Consider the following 23,675-nt stretch of genomic DNA (forward strand, 5'->3'; position numbering starts at 1 on the left):
AAAACCTGAAATGCTAAAGGAGATACAAAAAGTCCTACTTTTCTTTTGCTCAAGTCAGACACCTTCCAAAGCCTCCTTGCAGATTAATGTAGTGAAACAGGGGTTCAAAACGACATTTGCCTTCACTACATCTCGGTCCCACAGATCAATGTGATGATTTACAGACACACTAAGAGAGGGGCACAGCCCATGTTTCAGGCTCTGAGGCAGGAAGATGAAGTCTGGTGGCTGACAAAAGTTGCAGGGTCATTTGAATTATCATTCAGGGAACATTCAGAGATACCACCTTGTAGATCTTCTGTGCTTGAGGATAAGTAAAACAGTTACCCACTCATTAGCAAAACAGGACAAACAAACAACCAACATCCTCCAAATACACTGACATCTGACAAACTATATTTGAACACACACAAAGCATGAGATTTCTTGAGTAGTAACAAGTATAATTAGGCCTTTGTCAAGGGTATCCATTGATATCCTTGTGCTGCTGCATAAGAGGAGAACCAGAGCATTTTTCTGAACAGTGTGGGAGAACTTAACACAGAGTGACGATGCACCTCAAACTGAGATAGTATATCACTGCTTTATATATCAAACCGAGGACAATCACAGTGTAGAACAACAGAATTTCTGGAACGTATAATTCATCACAGGACAGGGAGTTCAATGGCTGCCAAGCATAAAGGTAAGTCCAAGCATAAATGAGGGTCTTCTGTCCATGGCCCCTGGATGTTTCCCCTAATCTGCATGCCTGTAAATGAAGAGCAAGGATCATGGAAATAACCTGGCAATGGTGTATTCCAAGGTACATCATGTAAGTGTGATTGTCCAAAACAAAAGAGCAAGTTTGCAAAATGAAAATTATGCTGCCTTGATTTTTTTTTTTTGTGGTGCCTCTTCTCTGGTTTTGAAGGCAATGGACTACAGCTGCCAAATTATAAACTTCCTTTGGTTTTTATTCCCTTAGAACAGAAAAATCCTGGGGTCTGTTACCATCTGAGAAATACAAGCATAGTCAGTAAAAAAATGAAATGTTTATACAGTGAAAGTCTTTCCTGTGAAATAGTAAAAGCATTATTTGATTAAAATAATATAGAATACAGCACTGGGATATTAAACATGATGCATCACAGGTAAAGAAGGAAAACATTATTCCTCTTCTGTCAAGTCTGTTACTAAGAAAAGACTCTACTCAAAGTAGAAACACTTTAATATTTGTTCTTAGATAAATAAGATTAAAATTTAACCTTTACTCTTATGAAACCTTTAGAGAAACATTCATTTACCTGCACCTGAAATAAATACTGGATTGTTTTATTGATTCACTGGCTAAAGACATAGACTAGTTGTGAAAATTCCACTCTGCTTCCATTGACACATTGAACTAGAATTAAAAAAAAAAAAGTCACTTAAAAGCAGTTTAGCCTTGAGAAAATGGGCAGTCATTGTGAGGTTTGGCCTTCTAGGAAAGAAAATATCTTTCATGTATCCCACTTAAGAACCAAGATATTTATATGGAACAGCTTGATAGACGTGATAAATAACTGACTATAATTACATTTCCTGAAGTACTGCTCAAAGGCAATCTTATACCACAATGCAGAACAGCCTTTAGAGGACATAAGGTTTAAAAAAAAAAAATGCATCAGAAATACATAAACAACCTCCCAAATGACTCTGAATCAGAGCTGCAGCTGCAGTAAATCACCATGAATGCAATGGTGGCATATTTCTAATCTGTGGCCACTGGGACCAGGGCTCCAGAGTTTATCTTTGTGCAACAGCTTGTGATATTTAAACTACAAATTGGCAGCAGTAAAAGGGCAACTGGTGGTCATGTTGTAGCTGACCAGTGTGAACTTATTCACCAATGTCTGTGTCATCACATTACCAAGTGCGAGATAATTTAAGGCAATCACTGCTCCATAGGGAAGGGGTAAATACCTCATAGTTACCTCTGGACTGGATTAAGTAAAATAATAGATATGGCAACATTGTTGCCTTGTATTCCTTATTTCTCCTTTATCTCCTTTATCCTTATTTCTCCTTTATCTAGCTTGTTTAAGTGTATACTCATGTACAGGAACCACGGCACCTTCACCTATGTTTATCACACAGCTCAAGTAAAGGCACAATACACTCCCTGTCCCTGCGCTTTCTTGTCCTTTTGCAATACGGTCCTCTCTCTTCAACATCTGAATCTAAATCAGCTAAATTGCCAGTAAAGGGCCAATGATACAGAAATTATTTTTTCCCCCAGGAATAACTGCTCTGTCAAATACAGTTGCAATATATTGTAGTATCAGATAATTAGACTATGCTTTGAAGACCTTATAGGGGGTACCAGAACACTTTTTCACAGTCATTTAGTGTGCTTGTTCAAAAAGCCATTATTCCTTGGTGAAAGGAATCTTTTTAAAAGTAATTAGGAGCATAAGAGCATGTATTAATTCTACACTTTTAAGGTCAGATTTTACACAATAATATTCTAGTGGAGATGTAGTTAATTCATCCCTTATAAGTTTCATCAACTGATCTCGTATTTTGAATTACACACACACTTCAGTTCACTTTTTGGGGGAGAAATCTAAGTCATATTACTAGGCCTGGACCCTTTTGCTTGAGCAAAATTTCCATGTTTACGTTTGTCTGAGGTAGAATGGTAGGCCTGGATGTTCAGCTCTGCAACATAGCTTATTCACACCAATGAATGAATTGTTCAGTACACCCACGTTTTCAGACAGGCTCCTTATTTAATGAGAAGGAAAACTACTTTAATGAGCAGTAGCAGAAGTTTTAAAGGTTGAGGCAGAATAATATATTAATGCTTAACTGCTGTCAAATGTGGGAGTTAAATTGAACTGGTCCATCTGCAGAAAGCATGTTTCCAGCTAAGGGAATCCTGTTGCTTTATCTAGTCCCTCATCGTATTCATATTAGGGGATGTTTCAAGGTGTGTCCAATTCCACCTTCTGCCTCCTCCATTTGAGACACGTAAACACAGCCTGATGTTTACATCCTCTTCTTATGTAAGAGCTCATATTTTAGCAGTAGTGCTCCTCACCTTCTAGATGTACCTTCTACATTCAGTTTTACATTCAGTAGAATTACTTACTGATGCATTTTTACATTTGTATTTATTACTCACTTTTAGCAAAGGGGAAAAGAGAACATGAAAAGAGAAATAACACAAGGAGGCCCTTGTGTAAAGAAATATTGAAGATCAAGTGCACTTTTCAAAAACCTTTGGCAGCCATGCATTCAACACATGACACTGTGTTGCCTAATAAAATGAAAAAAAAGAGGCCATAACTCATGTGAAGCAATGTTATATGCCATATCCATCCCACAGGCCATGGTTTCCCCATGCCTACACTAAACATTATAAAACATACATTTAGTCTGATATATAGATAGGACACAATCACAATGATAAACTAAAAAAAAAAAAAAAAAAGTTGAAAAAAAAAGCCCAAGTGGGATCTATCTTTTCAAAAATGAATGATAACATTTTCTATCCCTATTACTTTTGTGATCTCTGCAAGAGCTAGCTGAAGCAGAAGTTTCTCAAGGTGGAAAAGCCATCTGGAAAAGACTGAAGCTGTAGTAATATACTAAAAGATTTGGTCAGTGATTTGCCTCCCACAGAGCATTAAGGTTTGCACCTTCCAGCCAAATTTGTTCCCTTAATGCTATTCATCAATGGCTCCCCCAAAAGCAAACCCCAGAACAGTCACAGATTACTTTAGAATGAGCACAGCAAGGACCTAAATCCTATTGTATTCCCATGGTGTTTGAGAATGGAAAGCAAGCTGGGTTGAAACCTGGACATGTATCAACCTTTCTCTGAACCATGTACCTCGAAGAGTAAATGCAGGTTCTCAAGGAGGCTGAAGCCATGGACCCCTTATCCTTGAGAAGCACAGTCACTAGAAAATGACTGAAGAGCACCACTTCCAAGTCAGTGCAAATGTTGCTCTGTTTCAAAGCATCCTACATCACATTAAACAGCTGAGAGAAGCAAATGTCCAAAGGTTTCTTTTATTTTCTGCTTATCAGAAATTGTACCTTCCAGAGAATCTGATAGTGCATGCCCAGATATCTTATCAAAGACATTGTTCTTCTATAGTATTGTAAGGTACCACTCTCATGCCCTATTGACAGCAGAAAAATGAGGAAGTTCTTTTGGATAGCTGTATTTCTCCAGAGGAATTTCTAAGACTGAAACAACTGCTTTTTCTTGCCAGGGATGTAGGCACTACAAAATTCAGTGTCCCATTTTCTCTCCCCTAGAAAAGCCTACAGACAAGAAGGTCAGGACACAGGAGAGAAGGAACTGAACATTCTCTCTTGGGGGGCATTTACATTTATTTCTGCACTTTGTGGCTTATATGGACACTCCAGCAACCACAGGATGATCCTACTGCTGCAAGAAAGAGAACTGCTCTTTTCCATTCAAGCCATTTTCAGAGGAAGGAATTCACCACAGTGAGCCAGGTTTTGCCCTTTAAAGGCCAAGGTGTACAAGTATGGTCCTTGAACCATCAGGCAACCATGAAAGTACCAGCCACTTAGTGGTAGGTGTGGGCAGAAGAATATAACATACATACATAACATAATATTGGATACATATCCCAAGGCAGGCCTTCCCCTCAAATGAGTTTAAACACAAAAGACAGTGAGATCATGTCTCCTCCTTGCACCAGCAGGCCTTGTATCTGATTAAAGATATGTCACTCAGACACTCTTGAGCTTAAGCAAAGGAGTTCTCACCAAAACTGCTGCAAAACAGACATCAAGCTTTTTGTGAAGCTACTGTTGTTGTCCCCTGCCCCTCATGGCCACACTCCCTGTCAGGGGCCTGACCCACACCCATCACTTTCCTGGGTGCAAGGAATACTGAAAAAGGGTCTACTATCAGGTGTGAGAGACATCCCTACTGACCAAATCAGGCTACAGTGACCCCGTGATGTCTCAGACTGCAGCCCAGATTCCCGGCATACAAACCAGCAGCAGGAGATAACTACAAACAGCATTTGGTCCCACTCTCCTTGAACCAACATTAGTGACTACACAGCTTCTACAGGGCAAGCCTGTTCTCACTAAATAGGCTGCCAGAAGGACTCCCACAATCTTCCATTCACTTTTAAAAATGGAATTAAGATTATTTCTGCTCCTAGTTATTTCCTCAAATACACAAACTTCACTTTTATAAAACCAATTGTTTTATCCTTAAACAAGATTTAAAATTATTTCATGATGTTTCAGGAATTAAAGCAAAGCAAGTATGTGCAGTGCAGTAAGATTTATTCACAGAAAGCATGTTTCCATTCAAAAGAGGGAAAAAACTGATTTTATGTAAACAACCAGAAAAATCCACTTCACCTCTAGAGAAAATAGGCACACAAATAGTTTACTCCTTTCATAAATAATGTATTTTATTGCATATGGCTATTAAGGAGAGCATCCATGAACAATACAGACTAAATACAATACACTACTCTAGTTCCATTTATTCTGGTCTCCAGCAGCATCACATTTATCCCTATATACAGCGTGTACATTGGAAGACACAGCAAGATAAGTTAAGTCTCTTGTCATATCACAATAGCAAGAAATATATTTAACATCTTGATATCCAGAAACAATACGTACCCAAAAAGAAAACACTGCTTAATAACTGTTAAGGTTATATAGCAAAAAATATTTTAAATTTAAGGTAAGTCAGGCAAAATGTACAAAGACCCAATATACATTGTGAAGTTTTAGCAAACATAACATTTATACATTTTGGTTCCATTCTGTAAACTAAATTAAGAATGTAAGTATTGCATATGCCTTTGTGAAATATACAGGATAGAGAATATTTTATTATTTTGTCAAGTTGTTTTTTTTTAAAGTTTCTGTATGCAGTTTAGCCATTTGCTTTAGTGGCATGATTTCTTAATTGATACAGAGAGATATTTGAAAATAGAGGCATTGAAAACACTGAATTCAGTAGGTACCACACTTAGTGCTGGTGGGGGGCGGAGAGGGGTCAAACAGAAAATGTCAAAGGTATGCAAGATTTTTTAGTTCCAGACTTGAACAAGCAGCATTTTAGGATGTCTTAGAACCATTTATAGCATTACTATTAGAGAAAAATTCAATCAGATCAGATATTTAAATTGATTTTAGATCTAATATTGTATTAACCTATGTACTCCTGTGATTTAAGACCCCAAAAATTACACTGAAAAATAAAGTGTGACATGGAGTAGGGAAGGAATTAGTTTACATTCATCTTTGTCTTGTAATACAATCCTCAGTTCTAAAAATTCAGCATGTAAGCAGGAAGACTGCATTGCCATTCATTGTATTTGTAAGACACTGACTCTTGTCTTCCTCAGAAAAAAAAAAAAATCCAAAAAAAAGATAATGCATTGTCAATAGTGAAGTACAGGTTCCACCAAGCACAATGATTAAAGTTAAAAAAATGAAAGAGCCTCACATAACTCATAACTTAGTAATACTTACATGTCTATCAGAGCAGGCACTGGTGGGGTACCCTTAAAATGTACACAAACACTTGAAGCAAAGGAGAAACAAGGTGGCATGACATTCTGCTAGTCTGGTGCAACAGTTGTATGCGACTTTTGTGACAGTTGCTGCCACACCACTCAGATTTTCAGGCCACTGGAAATGTGATGCACAGTTAGCCTTGAAAAGAACTCAGGATAAGTGACTGCAATGGTTCTTCTTCCCTGTAGTAGTGCCTGCAGCTACAATGGTGCTTTCTTGGTAAAAGGCAAATATCAGGACTCTATAGATGGCAAGATAATACTGTGTTAACATTAGCTCTTGAATCTGCCTGATACCCATTATCATCCCTGCATTCCTAGCATGCTTATGTGGATTTTTGGTTACAAGAAATGCAGCTAAGAACAGTTAGCTGACAAAAGTGAGCTTGTAGATAGAAGAAAAGGCTTTTGCAATCTGAAGTACCTACATAAACACCTATGTAGAGAGGATTAAACAAGTGTGTCAAAGGTACAGAGATACCCCTAATACAGGTTGATGTTTTTAACTTATGTTGTTTCAGTTACACATTTTATACTTTTTAACTACTCTGAATCCTCTGTCCCAGTCTGATTCACAGAGTTTCATCCAATTTTAGACTTCTCAGTGCTCTGGTTAGGCTTTGTCTGAGAAGTAAACCCTGCGGCTAGTGATTCAAAACCCAGCAGCAGCAGCAGCTGTACAAGTTGCAAGTTCAGTAAGGCTGGCGACCGTTCTTGAGAAATTCAGCACAGAGATAAAGGAGCTCCTGTCGTACACCAACACTGCAAATCCGGCTTTACTTTGAACTGAGGTAGTACTGTCGTAGGCTTGAAATTATGCCAGTAAATACCAGATCTTGCTGCTTCAGCAGGTGTTACAGAATCCCCTAATATGCCAGAGAATAAATACAGGTTGTCTTTGATGAAAAAGAAAATGAAGGCATTGGCCATTAGTTAAAGAGGCCAGCAGAAAAGTCCCTATGATTTAAAGAGCATCTTCAACTTCTGTCGAAACAGCAGCAAAATGATAACATAGATGCCATGGACAGGTAATGAGTTAGGCAAGTTGCCTTCCCTTCCTCCGAGATTTGTTGTACGGTTTAGCCCACATCAGTTAAGCAACTGTTGGGACCAACACTAACAACAATAAAAAGTAAACATTAAGCAGCTTCAGTTCCCAAAAACAAAAACCAAAAAAACCCAAATAAACAAAAAGGTGTATGCTGAGCAGCTTCTTTGAATGTTGTACTCTGTTGTCTGAGGTCATGATGAGAAAACTAATTCCTTCACTCTGAAAAGAAAAATGAAAGAAAGTCAATCAAAGCTGCAAGAATGTCTTAATATAGATGATACAGACAACACAAAAAATACCATAGAGAGAAGATTCAGAATGGGTTTTCATGCTGAAAAAAAAAGCAGCTGTTCAATAATTGCTTTCATATTTGTACACACCATAAGGTATTGCAAAGGCAATAAAGGGAGTATTCTCCAATCCAACACCACTCCCTTTTTTTTTCAGAACCTTTCAGCTAAGGCTCTTCAGATCAGCAAACAGCAGGACACAGAATGGGTTGGAAAGCCTGACACAAAATCTCCCCACTGAAGTTGTGACCATCACAGTTTTTTTTATCAGTGCAAAGGAAAAGGGGTCAGAGAAAATAGGTACAAGCTTATCTTTCTTTTTTGTCAGTTGGATATTACAAAAAGCTTTCCATTTCCAGACATTAAAAACAAGTTTGAGAAAAAACAAGTTACCTTGTCTTTAGGAAAGAAGTCCACTAGAAACAAAAGCAAAGTATAGAAAGAACCTTCTTTTAATTTAGTTATTTGAATTACTAAACAACTATTATTCCAAAAGTAAAAAAAAATGAATTAAGTATGAAAAAAACAAGAGGCTTCTCCCAATTGAACTACAAATTCTCCCAATTTGACTACAAAGCTGCTTTAAACAGCCAAGGTGAATTATGCAGTAAAACAGAAACTGATTACAATGAGACCCATTCTATTTTAAAGAATGCAGTTGGCTCTTGTAGTGTTTCTTCACTGCAAAGAATTACTGGATAGCATGTGCCTACCCCACAAAGGAACATTATTATTTATTAACTCACAGCATTAAAATTATTTGATAACATGGCCATTAAAAATCAAAATTTAATAGTTATAGCAATTTTCTTTGTTGTATGTTGTCCCTAAGTTTACAAGTTAAATGAAAATTTTAGTTAGATGATGTATTACATGAGTTTTTCTAAAAACAAGTTATTTGGAACACTTTAGGAACAAACACTTTTACTTAGAAAAGTCTATGGTTTTGACTGTATTGATACAGGAAGTCTGTATTCCTATATATTTTAATTCCTTTGGGACCACAAAATTAAAATAAATTAGATACAAAACATGGATATCAAAGTAAGCCCAGCACTTATCAGTGCAAGTTTCAATCCATATAAGTATCTGATAAACCAATACAAAGCCTTTTCCCTCAAATTTACACAAAAACAAAGGCTGATGTATATTGGCATACATGTAAGACTTGCTAAATTGCTTTGAATCTCTGACAGCTAAGGTTTACTCAAGGCATTAGTCCTGCTGGAGTCAACTGGAGCCACTATATGATCAAATACTTAGGATATTACTTGGGATTTTATTTCCTGCCATATCTTAAGATGAATTAAGAGCTTGCCAAGACCCAAAGGAAAGTGCCTCATCACTCCCACCTACTGCCTTCTATTTGCTGCCACTTTTCTGATCAGAAACTAAGTCAAATCTATCCAGTAAACGAGTTTTCATTGCTCTTGACAGGTGTTTTAAGAACTGGCTTATGAAGCATCTGGGGGGGAGCTCCAAAACTGCCAACACCATCTCGAAGGGCTGCGTGGGTGAACATGGGGCAAGGATGGACAGCTCTCAGATGGGAGCAGCAATTCCTCATTTGAGGAAGAAACACTTAACAAACCACTTTGTTCCCATTTTTGTTCAGGGAAGTACCGTAGATGCATCATGTAGACAAACAAGTGAGTGTTCAAAGGTACCTGCTAACTCTGTGCTATTGCTTTCCTCCTTCAAACGGAAACCAACACAGCAACTAAATTTACATTCCCCACAGTGAGAATGAGAGTGAAAGCCAAATAAAGTATTTAAAAAAAATTTTAAATCCCCATCTTCAGATAGAGAAATTACTGGGAAATACAAAGGACACAAAGAAGTATGGGTCAAGAAGTATGCCAGCCTAGGGCAGACATGAGGGAAGAGTATTAGTGTATCTGATGTTGTTCTTACAGTATAGCAGGTACTGTCCAGTCAGAATTAAACTGGAGGAGGTGAAGTGGCTGATGCTTCAAAGCACTTCCATACTTAGTTGGCATGGTTTTGTAGGCGGATGATAGGACTGTGGGCACAAGCCTAAGACCTTATGATGCAGTAAGCACATCATCCAATGAGTCCATAATGATGAGCTATAACTCAAAAAAAAACCACCCCAAACATAGTCTTCAATAATAAAACTATTTCCTCTGACTTCAATAAGCTTTGAATCACGTTTTGAATAAGCTCTGAATCAATAAAGGAAAAACAACTACTGTTACCACTTGACCAATGTAATAACAATGTCAACTTCAAAGGAAGCCTACTTGGAAAAAAATTGCAAGTTCCATGCCAAAGTAAAAAAAAAAAAACTAACCAAACAAAAAAATCAATATCATTTTTATTTTTACCTCAGTGATTAGTATCTTATTTATTTCAAGCCTCAGGTCAACCTTCCACTCACACAGCAAATCACAGCAGTACACACCATCTTTATACAGGAACTCAAAATTCCTACAGTGGAAGAACATATTCTTTGGTAGCTTCATTCCCCATGGGCATGCACTAATCAAAATACGAAGTCCAGCACTGTGTCAATACTGAGGTTTCCTCTTGGTTTTGAGCTTTATTAAGAAAAGCATCTATGATCACTGCCAGGTTTCCAAAACTACTTAAGCTATTTGATTCTACCAGTGTTTCTTGGAGAATAAATCAGAGAGTAAACACACACACAAACTGCTATGAAGCTACCAAATACTCATAGACTTGCTAAATACACTGTGAAGAAAATACAATGGTTAGTCAATTAAAGAAGATCTACTCTGCTTATTAATTTTCAAAGTCAGTAAGCAGCAAATGTAATTTTTTTTTAATTTCTAAAAATAATTCTCATCTGCTAACAAGCACACAGGCAGAAACAGTTATTCATGTGGCTTGTGGCAAAACACGTTGCTGGTTATTCATAATCAGTAAATTTATTCCACTGGCAGTGTGACTGCCAGAGCACATCAGGCATTGGACACAGAACCCCCAGCTCTGCTGCGGCTTCTGCCCTGACTCTGGGCAAATCACTCAGTGGCTTTATCCCTTTGTTTCTCCTCCCCATGTCGTCTGCCAAATCGATTAAGGCTGTGACTCTGCTAACTAACTTTTCCTGTAAGTGCAATCCTATTGATACAACCAAACTGGAGGTTAACAACACATACATCTGCAGGCATCAGGCCAGGCCATTAGACAGCACAACCAAAGGAACTGAATCCCACTCACAGAGAGGTCTCTTTGATACACCGGACACCCTAGAGGAGATGTAGGGCCCTGGGCAAAGCTGCTGGCCACCCAGAAAGGGCCAGTGTAGCCTCCATCAGCGGGTTACACTGCCCTCCCAGTGCTCGAGCTTTCTCCAGCACCAGGCACTGTGTGGCTGGGCTCCCAAGAGATGGGTCAAAGTCACACACACAGGTTGGAGCCTCGAGCCTCGGCAGCACCGTCCCCACACCCACAGCAGCCAGTGTCTGCAGGCGAGTGGAGCAGAGAGGGGGCTGAGGGTGGAAGGAGCAGCACAGGCCTGATGGTAACAAACCCCTGCTGACCAGGCACTGGCAGCAACCAGAGGTGGTCTGAACCGCAGCCTCCAAGGGCTTCCTTACCGAGGCATCACAGGAGGCACGCACTTCATAAGGTCACAAACTTGGCCAAGCACCCAAATGCAGATGCAGCCTGACTGCTACTCAGGATATTACTGGGAAGTGCACAGTGGGAACAAAATCCTGATCTGGCTCCAACTCTCATTAAGCAATGCAACGAATACTGTACTTAACGTCATAGGTAACCCTGCTAAAGATAACAGTACAACTTGTGCTGAGCTATGGCTCTCCAGAAGTAATTCCAGAGATTCTATGCTCCACTTAGCAGGACTACTCTTACCAAATAAACCTGAGCACTGACACTTTCAGAGGAACAGGCTTCAATCAGAGCTTAAACAGTCACTTTACCAACACTTTGCAGGAAAACATGAAGTAGTATGCTCTAAAAGTTTACAAAGCTCACAAATAATATCCATCCAAAATAAAACGTTTCCACATTTGATGAGAAAAACAATTTAAACCATGAAATGAAAAAGCCACGTTATTTTTGTTTTTTAAACAAGTCATGGTTGATTATAATTGGAAACATGCTGCACCAAGTACCCAGGCTCTTTTGATATGTTATTCCACTAAGAAACTGCACATTATGTTGTTCAGATATGTCTCTTGTTTTATGAATTTAAAAAAGCGAGCATCTGGTCAACATAGATTCTTCATGACAAATTAAAAAAAAAAATCATGAAGTTTCTTTAGAGTAGTTAAGCAGAGATTCTGCATCCACAGTAACCTATATTAAAAAGAGCTTGACAGTATTTTTAACTCTTGTGTCAAACGGTTAGAATAGTATCACTTTGAACTGCATTAATATAACCATGGGGAAAGATTAACTTTTAAAGTGGGAAACAAACTGCTAGATTATCTGGAAAAAGATGTTGCATGTCAGTACCTGCAAATACCTTTTGGGTTTGTATACCCAAGCATACTGTCTAGAGGTTAAAATGTTCATCTGCTGTCATGGACAAATCCCCCAGAATTTCTAATGAGCATCAACTTTTAATCAAAGGTACTAAAAACCAGAATTATTTGTATTTGATTCCATATATTTACATGATAAATACTTACTTTACCTATGATCTTGCATTGAAGTTTAAGCAGTTGAGTCTACAGTAGAAGTACAGATAAGAATGTGGGCTATGCTTAGTTGACTTCAGAATTTGATATAATTTCTGTTTCATATAATTTTGTCAAGTTTCTTATAGATTTTGTAGTACTAATAACTAAACATTAAAATGCAATAATGTGGAAAATAAAAGGATTAAACTTACAAATGTAATTATGATGAATTTCCAGTGCTGGTCCAGAAATACATTTTCCATAAAAATTATAACAAATATAGGCATTTCTAATTTAAAATTAAGAAAATCGACATGCTCATTTTTCCCAGGATTAACTTAATACAGCTGCAATTATATCTCTTCATTTCAGAGCCGCAGCCAATGTCTACTTTTAAACAAGTTTGTATAGATGGGATTTAATCCCATGCTTAGGGATAAAATAAATTAGACAGAAACCCCTCAACATAGTACTATCTGAAATATGTTCAATTATCCTCTTCCTTGCAAGCTGCGTAGACAACCATTCAAAAGCATTACATGAAAAGAAACAAAATCAAGCCCCTTTCTCTGAGTAAACAAAATGCTAGAAAATAAAAATGTTTAGTCCTTCTGCCATTCCACTGGGAGCTTGTAAATAGGACAGAAACACACGCAGCAGCAGCAGATGTGGAAGATACACAGAAAATTTGCCACTGGAGAGATTTGTCTGTGGCAGCCGGTCAAAGAACACAGTACATACACAGCATTAACCATCGTGGAACAAGAAGTCACGCTCTTGGTTGACGACCATTATCATACATGTGAAATTGCCTCCCACCTTAAGACCATCACACTATTCTCGTATCAGTGCAGATTTAACACCCAACACCACAAACATGACCTCAGTGGGGCTGTTGTCTTGAATTTACAGCTCCATTCACCACACCAAGAAGAAAGCACAGCTTTTCCCAGTTGCAGCCTGCCAGCAATGTGGGAACTCTGGAAATGCCACTTTGCACACAAAGTGAGTCTGGAAGTTTCTTAAGAGACAGAATTTTTGCAAAACAACATGCCCACCTTCCAAGTGATGAAGAGAAAGGCTGGAAGGGATCAGTGACTGACACACTGAACTACCTACCAACCCTATCTCTGGAGACACAACAGCAACTGAATCAGCATGCCTGCTCCAAAAGCATATACTAGGCTATACTCAGCTAAATTCTACCAAACTCTACTCACCCTATGAGGAGCCAGCCATTCCAACTCCTTAGAGTCAAGGGAAGCAACAATTTTTCTGCCCTATTTTATATTGGGCTCTGACGAATAAGAGTTCTGAAAGGTCTCAAACTCTGTGAGGTATACAACTTGGTATACCTTTTAGTAACAGAGATGATACCCTTTTACACACCTTTACAATTGCTGGGAAGTTTGCTCAGCTGGGATGTCAAAGGCATATTTGCGCCTCTTCTAATTTGTATCAGTAGTCATTAACAAGGTCGACAAGTTTTGACAAGGAAGAAGAGCTCTTGTGAAGCAGAGCTTGATATTCTCACACAACTGCCAACTGAAATGCCATCAAACTTAGCTGTCCTATTTCCAGCAGGTAACAGAGGTGGAAAAAAAAAACCAAAACAGTACAATCAGATTTCTGGTTCAGATCCACAAGTGAGCTTGACTGCCATTCTAGGTAGCACTAGACAAATACCAAAGTTCAAGAACTGCTCCTGAGCCACTAGGCTGAAAACACATGCCTGAAAACACAACATTAGAGTGTTCTCAAAGAGCTTAAAAGTATGCTTTTTCCCTCTCCCACTTGGGATGAAAAGTAATCTTTTCCACTGGTTAAATTGAAGAAATATTCACATTAAAAATTTAAATATTCATAGGAATTGGGATAAGGACTCATGTAAGTTGTGGGAAGTTGTGTTCAGTCTCCCTTTCCATTACAGTAGGCATCTAATTATTCCATGAAAACAGCTGCAGTAAGAAAGAACAAGAGCACTCTACCGAACAATATATGGTTAAAACATGCCGTAAGGTGGTGAGGGGGAAAAGATAACTGAGATCTTTTTTCAGCCAGAAAGGTACTGGACACTGGTCAGTCCCAGGTATGTGCTCTTGCCTCATAAATACTGTGGAGAGGGGAACAGAAATACTACATCCAGGCACTCTTTCAAAGATTAATCCCTGCCTCTGTCACTGCCAAATGGGCTTAGGCACCTAGTATCAAAAGAAGCTTCAGATTTACAAGAGAATCCTAGAGGAAGACATTTATCTTCCAGAGAGCAGCATGTTTTAAAACACAGGGCTCTCTTGACTTTCACAGTCAACCATCTTCCTGTTTTGTAAACTGGCTTACCAAGGAGACAAACACCCCTGAAAAGGACATACAGTCACTTAGGCATCTCACCTGCCACCTAAACACACTGGATGGTCACACACTAAATGTCAGCTGGCTACTGCAGCTTTTGGACTTTCAGGTTAGGAGATGTCCAGAGAAATGCATCTTCTAGCAGAAGAGATACAAAGGGAGAGAAGTGAGAGAAAAAGAAAGCAGGGAAAGCATAAGAGGAACAACCTGGCATGCACAGGAAGGCAACCATTTCCCTACAGCTTTCTCTTCTTGCCACATCCCCACTTAAAACTCTTGAGCAACCTGAAGTAGGATAAACATTTTAAAGGATTGTTTTCCAATTTTATCGATACTTTTCTAGAGATCTTTTATGGCCTCACCCTTGTCAACATGAATCTGTCAGTAACAGAGAAGTGAGGAAAAGATGAAGCTAGGCAAGAAGTTTCATCATGTCCCATGATGAAAATACATCACCACTCCCTGAAACCATTTAGTGAAGTGAGCAATACAACACAAAAGTGCTGCACTGAAGCAGGCTATACTCTCCCCTGATCCAGTTTCCTCTCTATCTGACAGCGGGTCAAAAGCAGCTGCATACAAAATCCAAGATACGGATTTTGCAAATGGAGACACTACTCAAAGTTCTCTTTACTTTCTAATGACTTGCCTATAACGACAAGCCAGCTTGTTAAAGACCATGAGCCAAGCTCTTCTTAACTTCCTTGGTACTGTAGACTAGCAGCCCTTGGTACAGGGCATACTTTCTGAAAGCCAGAATCACAAATTTAGCAGGGTGCTCCAACCCTGTTGATTTCAACACCTTCCCATTTTTCAGCCTTAATACTTATCACTACAGAAGCCCACTAAGTCTTCTTAAAAACAGCCACTCGAACACAACCCCCTAGCAGACATTTTCCACTACTCCTTCAACAAACAGTCCAAGTAATCAAACCAAAATTATGTCTCAAAGAATGATACTTGGATTTGTTATTTACAAATTTTCTTCTATTCTCCTTTGCATTTAATACTTTGCTAAGAAATGCTAGAAAAAAATTTAAAATATTTTTATGTTGCATTTTTAAAACAAACATGGGCATCTGTAACTTCTTACTCTGACTTTAATCTAGAGATGAATTACTGTTTCTTTCTGCAGTTGATATGGACTTTCTTGCATAAATAAGTTGGTATTATATTAAGATATTAAATGAAAATATGTATTTTTGTCACATGGACATGATAAATATCAACTATATATCACTCCCAGAGGCTAACTAATACTCTGTTGGAAAGCAGAGACAAAAAGCTTAGTGAGCTGTTTAGAAAAGTAATTTAGGTGGTTAAATCTTCTGAGAACACCAGTTTTGAAACTGGACGCTGGTCAGAAAATTTGTGAGAGCAGAAAGCATATAATTATGTCCTCTTTCTTACCCATATTTTACTTTCTTTTCTCAAGCAAGAAACACAGATTATACTGAATGAATGCAATTGTTGCCAGCTTCACTGGATGCACCTTGAATCCTTCCCATCTAATAGTTTATAGCAGAGAAAGTGAAGCAAGCCCAGAATTATTTGCTCTGCCAGACCAAGCAGTTACTAAAGCTCTGCATTTTTAAGAAAGGTAATGTGAATGCAAAGCACCAAGTTTACCCACCCTCAGGAATAAGACTATGTGAGACATGCAATCAATCTCAGTTTAGAAAATAGCACTTATTTCATTGTTTTTTTCAGCCATAAGACTGCAGTAGAAAATATTACCTCCCTCAAAAAAAAAAAAAAAAAAGCAAAAAAACCCAAAAAAACCCCAACCTGTTAAAAGTACAGAAAATACAATGCTCTCAGAGCACAGTGTGCTTTCACAGCATTTTTCTCAATGCTTCAAAGGGATTTCTTTTAAAATATCCAAAAAATTAGTGTAAATTAACTGCAACATTACTAGCTCTAGTGCAAGATACACTTTCTTCTGTAATTATAAGAGCTCTCAGTATCTACAGAAACAGAGGTGTACTCTACTGTTTCACCAGTTTTTTCCTCCTCTCCCAAGTGCTCTTACACAGGTGTCTTTGTTTTATGGCTCCCCATATTTGCTTATATTTATAAGCAACCAATTACAGTCAATTTTCTAAGAAAGGCTCACCAGTACCATATTTTTTAAAAATACATTTTACTTACAGCAATATGTCTGACCACACAACTATACAACTGACACTCGCATCTTTCTGAAATTGTATTATGCTGCCAGGACTGTTTCTATAAAACAGATTAAAATCCATCTTTGTCACTTAAGATGGAATACTTTAGAGATTGGCTCTAGTCCCACAATGCTTAGCAGAGAATTCCCCTAAATTTCAGGGAGGCTTTCCAGCACATCAAGACCTGCATGCATTTTCTCCTACAGCCAACATCCCAGCTCTTTAAAGCTGCTTAGGACATCTCTAATAGGTGTGATGAATACCCCAGGATATCATAGTAAGGAACTATGACTTCCTGTAGGATACAATGCAGTAGCTGAGACTTTATAAAGCTGTGATGCTGTTCTAGAAGAACAGAAAGATTGCAGGCAGTGCCATGAAGAAATGCTTTGCAGAACACCAGTACTTTCCCCAAGGCATCTCCACCTTTAAAGCCCAAGTTTGTTGGCAAGTGCCAAGGCCCTGATACTGTTGCCTAAGTCACATATTGTGATTGACCAGGAAATATACTGAAAAGTGTTCAGTCAACAGTGCAGAAGCTGCACAGCTAGAGAGAACACAAATCCCTTTTAATTTCACATTTACAGAACAAGTACAATATATCCTCAACTAACTAAAGTACAGCCCAGGTCAAGCAAGAATACATAACTATGCCAGCTGATCCACATACAAATACCAGTCTTATTTCAAGTCCTTCTGCTTAAAATAAGACACTGCACAGCAAGGTTGATCTCACAAGCTGCAGATCTCTGGAAGTTAGATGTTCCATTTATGCCAAGCATATAGGTTCCCTCTGTGGTCAAGGGAGGTGGTTTTGTGCCCATCTCCAATCCTGAGAAACTTTGACCAGCCTCTTCAATACTGAAAAGGCACCTGTATCCTTTTAATGACTACTTACAGAAGAGAGATCCTTCTCTGAAGAAGAGTAATTTGGTAGGCTCCTAAGGTACCATGTAGGCATTACACAGTTATTACTACAGTTCTGCATAAAGTACGACAGCTTAGGCTAGATGAAAAAGAACCACCATATATCTGGAAATATAAACCAGGAACATGGACCCTTAGGACATACTGGAGACATGTCAGTTGCAATCTGCAACACAGAAGACATTAAGCAGCTTCACTTATGACACATACATGATTCTCATGTCCTGTGGTTAACCTATAGCCTCTTCCTTTTAATTAGAGTCCTGTCCATCAGACCAAAACAGGATCCCAGCACAGCTGAATTTCACAAAACCTATTAAGAAAAACACAGATAAATTGCCTCCTCTGGAATATCCTCCCTCAGCTTGCAAATAATCCCATGCTGTCTGGGCTAAACAATCCTACCAAAACATTTCTACAACAAACATAAGCTGCTTGTTTACAATGGGGAAAAAAAATCAAGCAACCAAGCAACCTAAGGCACTAATAAAATATACAGCAATTTTGAGTATCTTTCACTTTGATGTCTCAGCCTCTCCAACAATCATCATAAAAAAGAAAATTCAGATTCAATCTACATTTGAGACAAGAGACCAGAGATACACTTTTCTATAGAGCAGGAATAAGTCTTGGACAAAATCATATAACCATGTTGTCCCTAAATGATATATGAAACAAACCCAGCACGAACAGCCTGTAAATGTCTGGTTTCTCTATATCAAAGCTTTTCAAATTACAGTACAAAATACTCTGTCGACTGTGTTAGAGGTCTTTATTTCCAGTAGCTATTTTTAACTAAAATACCTTGAAAAATTAATTGAAGCAATTAATTATTACTATTCCAGAAAGATATTATGTGGTTACAAATGGCCAAAAAATTACCTAAGACAAAGAGGAGAAATGGTTCTGAGCTTCCCTATTAATATCTCATCACTGCTACAAAAAGTCTTGGAAATCTCTGTCAAATTAAAAGTTACCACATTCCAGAAACAGGAAAATTAAAGAATGTTGTCACCATATGTACCAAGAAAAACACACCTACTCGGAAAAAAACCTCCAGTAGCACATGATTCAATGAAGAAACAGAATTTCAAACTAAAAAGGCAGATGGTAAGGTTATTCATTTCAACCATTACAGTCATAGCCACTGTATCCTATATTCTGTAACACTTATTTTCACCATTTTTCCTAAACTAAATCACAGAATTTACACAAGTTCCTCTTGCTCCTGAATTACTTTGCAATTACCAAAAATGAGACAACAGGTTTTTACGTATCGAGCACAAACAAGGCTAATTCTTACCTGGAGTAAGAAAATAATGTCTATCTCATGCAAATAATGAGTTAATGTATTTTGAGACATACTAAAATGTTTGACTACAGAATCAAAACTAAGATCTTACTCAGGTACACACACACACATACAACACAGCTATACTAATGAATAAGGTAAAGCCACTTCACAGCCCAATAAAACAATGGGTTTACATGGTAAAAAAATTATATTAAGATTGCAAAAATAGAGATTCAATACAAAGAACAGAGATTCAATAAAAGACTTTTTTGTCCATTGTTTTGACACCTTCAGCAGAGCTTAATAAAACACTGTCTTCAGAGTAGAATGAAGTATCAGCTACTCAGGTAACCCATAGAAAACAAATTGGAAAATCTCTCAAGAAGACAGGCAAAAAATGAATGCCTGATAGAGGGGTTAAGACACCCAACTGAAGACAGGATGCACAAACTTCATCCCAGTAGGGGTAGGGAGTTTAAAGTTGTCTCCTATGCATCACTTCTCAATATAACTCACTATTTCCTATGAACATGTTATAAAGTCCCAGCACCTTTTCGTTTTTTATTGTTATAAACTCTTCATTCTGTTTCTCCTATACCTTATAAAGGATACAGCATAAGCTGCACTAAATCAGTACGATTTTTCAGCAAAGTAGAGTAGAATACTTTAGCAAAGTAAGTGGAATACCAGCCCAAATCTACTTGACACAAAATATCATGGAAATAACTCCTAGTATGTGTTTTTAAAACAGTAAGGCTAAAATGTTGTCACCCTGTAAAAGTGACAACAGCCAATCTCTGAGAACACAGAAAATTGAAAACATCTACTGAGGAGTGAGAGGAATAGAAAATATTGCAGCATTTTCTCTTAACATGACAACATAGCATCCACCTGGCTGGTATGGCAAGTTAAAGCTTGCCATGTTCATGACTGATGAAGCAGACTCAAGACTTAAGGAGTAATTTCAGACTCGGAAGACTCTCTAAATGACCCCTCACAATGACTCCATCAAATAGCAGCCTGGCATCCAAACATCCTACACAGCTCATTCACAGCACAGTCCTGCTCTCTCTGCATTCAGGCACACCAGCTCCACTGTGCTCACTCAAGCTGCAAGGTCTAAGCTGTTGTTTCGACTTCCTCACAGAGTCAAGTGTACATGTACTAAAATAAATGTCCATCAATTTACTTCCTGAGGGCTGAATCTGACTTCCACTAAAAATCAATAATATTTCACTACTATCAAGTTCTGATTTTTTTTTTTTTTTTTAATAACAGATACACTATCTCATGTTACCCCATCTTACAAACCTTTCCATTTACTGACCCTTGAACATTCACAGTAACGGTGGGGAAGGAGTAGTATGAGGGAAGAGAGGACCTAAACTAGAAATCACTTACAGTGCTGAAATACATCACTGCATTTGTAGCTGGAAATCATCCTATTGGCTAACATTCAACATCCAATTATCATCAACTTATTTATTTATTTACAGCCCACACAATCTACCATTTATATGAAAATACATCATTCAAGGTTAAAGTTAATTCAGTAAGAATGAGCTTTTATCATTTGACAATTAAAACAGAACCATATAATAAGTCACCTTTCTGTAGATATCTGTAAGAAAGCAATATTATCCTAGCACTCATTAGAGCACGTTAAGAGTCTCTCTGGTATTTGTGAAACAAACTGCTAGACTATTGGGATTGTAAAACAGTAAGTACTAACAGTTGTAAGTTTATGGTCAATTTTTGAAGTATTCTGTGCATCAGGGTCATATATACATATATATTTATTCCTAATGCTCATCCACATAGTTAATTTTCTATTGTTAAAGTCATGAGCACTAATTCTGTAACTTCAGCATTCAGAAAATTATTTAACTTTGTATTGTTATACAAGACTGACTTTAAATCCAAACATAAATGTTTGAAGTTTTATGCTAGATTAAAACTAATTAGTTGTAAATAATTTAATACGAAGTGACTTTCCATAGTTCACAAACAACTTTCACAGCCATCACCAAGACAAATATTTATCATTTATGTACAGGATTGTTACACTGAAAGTGTAATTTTTCTTTTTGTTATGTTAAAAAGACATATAGGAGATTATTATAGTTCTATTTCATTAATTTTGGCTGAACTAATTGCTCAGGAATGAAAGCTGTTGTAGAAGATGTAAGTCCAGCCTCCTATAAACTTTACCAAATGTTTATGGTGTAAAAATGAATGATGTTACAACACAACGGAGTGCAACTGACTTTCAGGAGAACTCTACTTCCACCTTCCACTTCCAAACCTCATCATTCCATCACAAGAAGTCTTTTTTAGGTATAAGTGAAAATTTTGGTTAGACACATCACCTGACTTTGGTTTGCCTTTTCAAGTAAACTAAAAATAACTCACTGGAGTTTTTGAAAAAATCACTGCCAGAGGAACTAGCAAAAACACTACATAAGAAATTCACTTCCTAACTTCTCAATAATTCAAGCTTGGGAGAGACCACAGTATTTGAAGCCATCAATTTGGTGATGTAAAAGTTTTGCATTAACTAGAAAACCGGTGAGGTTTGCATCCATTTTCAATTCTACTCTTATTCTTTTAAATAATGCTAAAATGTAACATTACCGGTTATTGCCAGTAAGTTTCTATAGCCTAAATGATCTCTGTCAGTGAAGGCAGACTAAACAAAAAACATTGTTTTCATGTTCTTGAGCAACTATTCAACACCACTGACTTCTACATAAGAGTTAAGCCTAACCTGGCCCCAAAAGGCTATGTCTTGTTCAATCAATATCATGACTTCTGGTGAGAAAAAGTCTGGATTCAAAGCAAAACCAAACCAAACAAAGAAAAATAATCACAAACAAGCAAACAAAAAAAAACCCAAAAAAAAAACAAACTCCAACAAACCAAGCCAACATAGAAAAGTCTTCATAATTCCAATTCCCCACCTTAACTTGACAATGCCACTCAATTTAATGAGGTAGACATGACTGTCACAAACACTTTTTAAAATAATATACTGTCTCAGTGGGCACTATGTAAGAGACTAATCAAAGCCAGCTTAGATCTTATTTCATTGACATGATTTTCCCACTGTTACTGGAATGATTTATTGATTTGTTTTTGATTGAAAAGAATCAAAGTCCTCTGCCTCGAGTTGCACTTACAATGGTGTTCTTAGTCTACTTGAAAGTACCTGTGAAACAGATTTGGAAACCGAAACTCAACGGAACAGTGAGTTTTATATCACAGTACATATCAAAGAAATTTTACTAAAGCATCACTTGGAGAAAGCTTGGAAAATTCTGCAAAGTGCTCTACAATTTCTAAGAAACTTCTGCTGTTTGTGATTATCAGCAAGTTTGCTATTTTGGCATCAGACTAGAGCCCCAGTGCCTCCATTTCTGACCCCTTCAAACAAAAACAAGCTGCTCAACAATGTCTAATCCGTGCGTCATGTAATCCTGCTTAATACCCTACAAACTCTGGGTAATATTTGGGTAGTTTTTAAATTTAGCAAAGAACATCCTGGCCTAGTTCAAAGATACCCTTGCCTTGGGTAGTGTCCCCTAGAAACATCGCCCACACTAGTTCCAAAGAAGAAAAGCAAATGCACACACAGGCATAAGAGAAATGAGCAAAAAATAAAAGAAGAGACTGTGGTCTAATGTCATAATGAAGACACATAAAATTACAAATTAAATTATTGAAACAGGAATGCATTATGCAAGCACCAAACACACCACTCAAAGAGACATTCTGACTTTCTAAGAGCACTCATTGCCCCATGTACCAGCCAAGTGTATCCAGCTCCCTGCTCACAGCAAGGGCAGACAGCGCCGCCGAGCACAGCGCCCAGCCTGCGCAATCACGCCAGCCTTCCTCCCATCCACGGCCATTAACACACGTCACACCGCTCTGCCAGGGAAACAGAAAACCCCTTCCTTGGGACACCATTTGCTTTTTGAAGCATCATTATCTTACAAATGGCTCATGCTACAAACGCTACCAAAGATATCTAAACTAAGTCCCATTATAATCCTTCACTGTACTGTCCTGACTGTCCTACCTAAGCTCTCTCAGACCATCACTGAAGGACAAATATGTTCCTATTTTGTTTAGGCTGTCAGGCAGACGGTCTCCAACCATTAGCCTCTTGTCAACAGCGATGCCGGGGTAGATTACTACTGTGTAGTGCTTGTAATGGCAGGTGCATGGCCCTGGGGCTGCCATCTGCCAGGAAGGAAGTGTTCTCCTCTAGGATGCTGAAAAGATTGACAAATAATGTAAACAAAACACTGAATCATTCCTAATCTATGCAATAAAGCTATTACATTACTCTTCTGCAGTGTAGATGTCACCATTCAGAGGTGGGGGCTTAGGT

At 38.0% G+C, this 23,675-nt stretch overlaps 1 protein-coding gene across 1 annotated transcript in view; it reads right to left on the reverse strand.

Moving 5' to 3' along the window:
- Positions 1–5,420: 5,420 nt before the first annotated feature.
- Positions 5,421–23,675, reverse strand: part of IRS2 (insulin receptor substrate 2) — a 28,658-nt gene continuing 10,403 nt past the window's right edge. The window contains exon 2 of the mRNA XM_053970650.1: positions 5,421–7,830. Coding sequence (XP_053826625.1) covers positions 7,826–7,830 — 5 coding nt within the window. The 3' untranslated portion in view covers positions 5,421–7,825. The remainder of the gene's footprint in view (positions 7,831–23,675) is intronic.

This window comes from Vidua macroura, chromosome 2 (genome assembly GCF_024509145.1).
Source record: "Vidua macroura isolate BioBank_ID:100142 chromosome 2, ASM2450914v1, whole genome shotgun sequence".
Taxonomy (NCBI): Eukaryota; Metazoa; Chordata; class Aves; order Passeriformes; family Viduidae; genus Vidua; species Vidua macroura.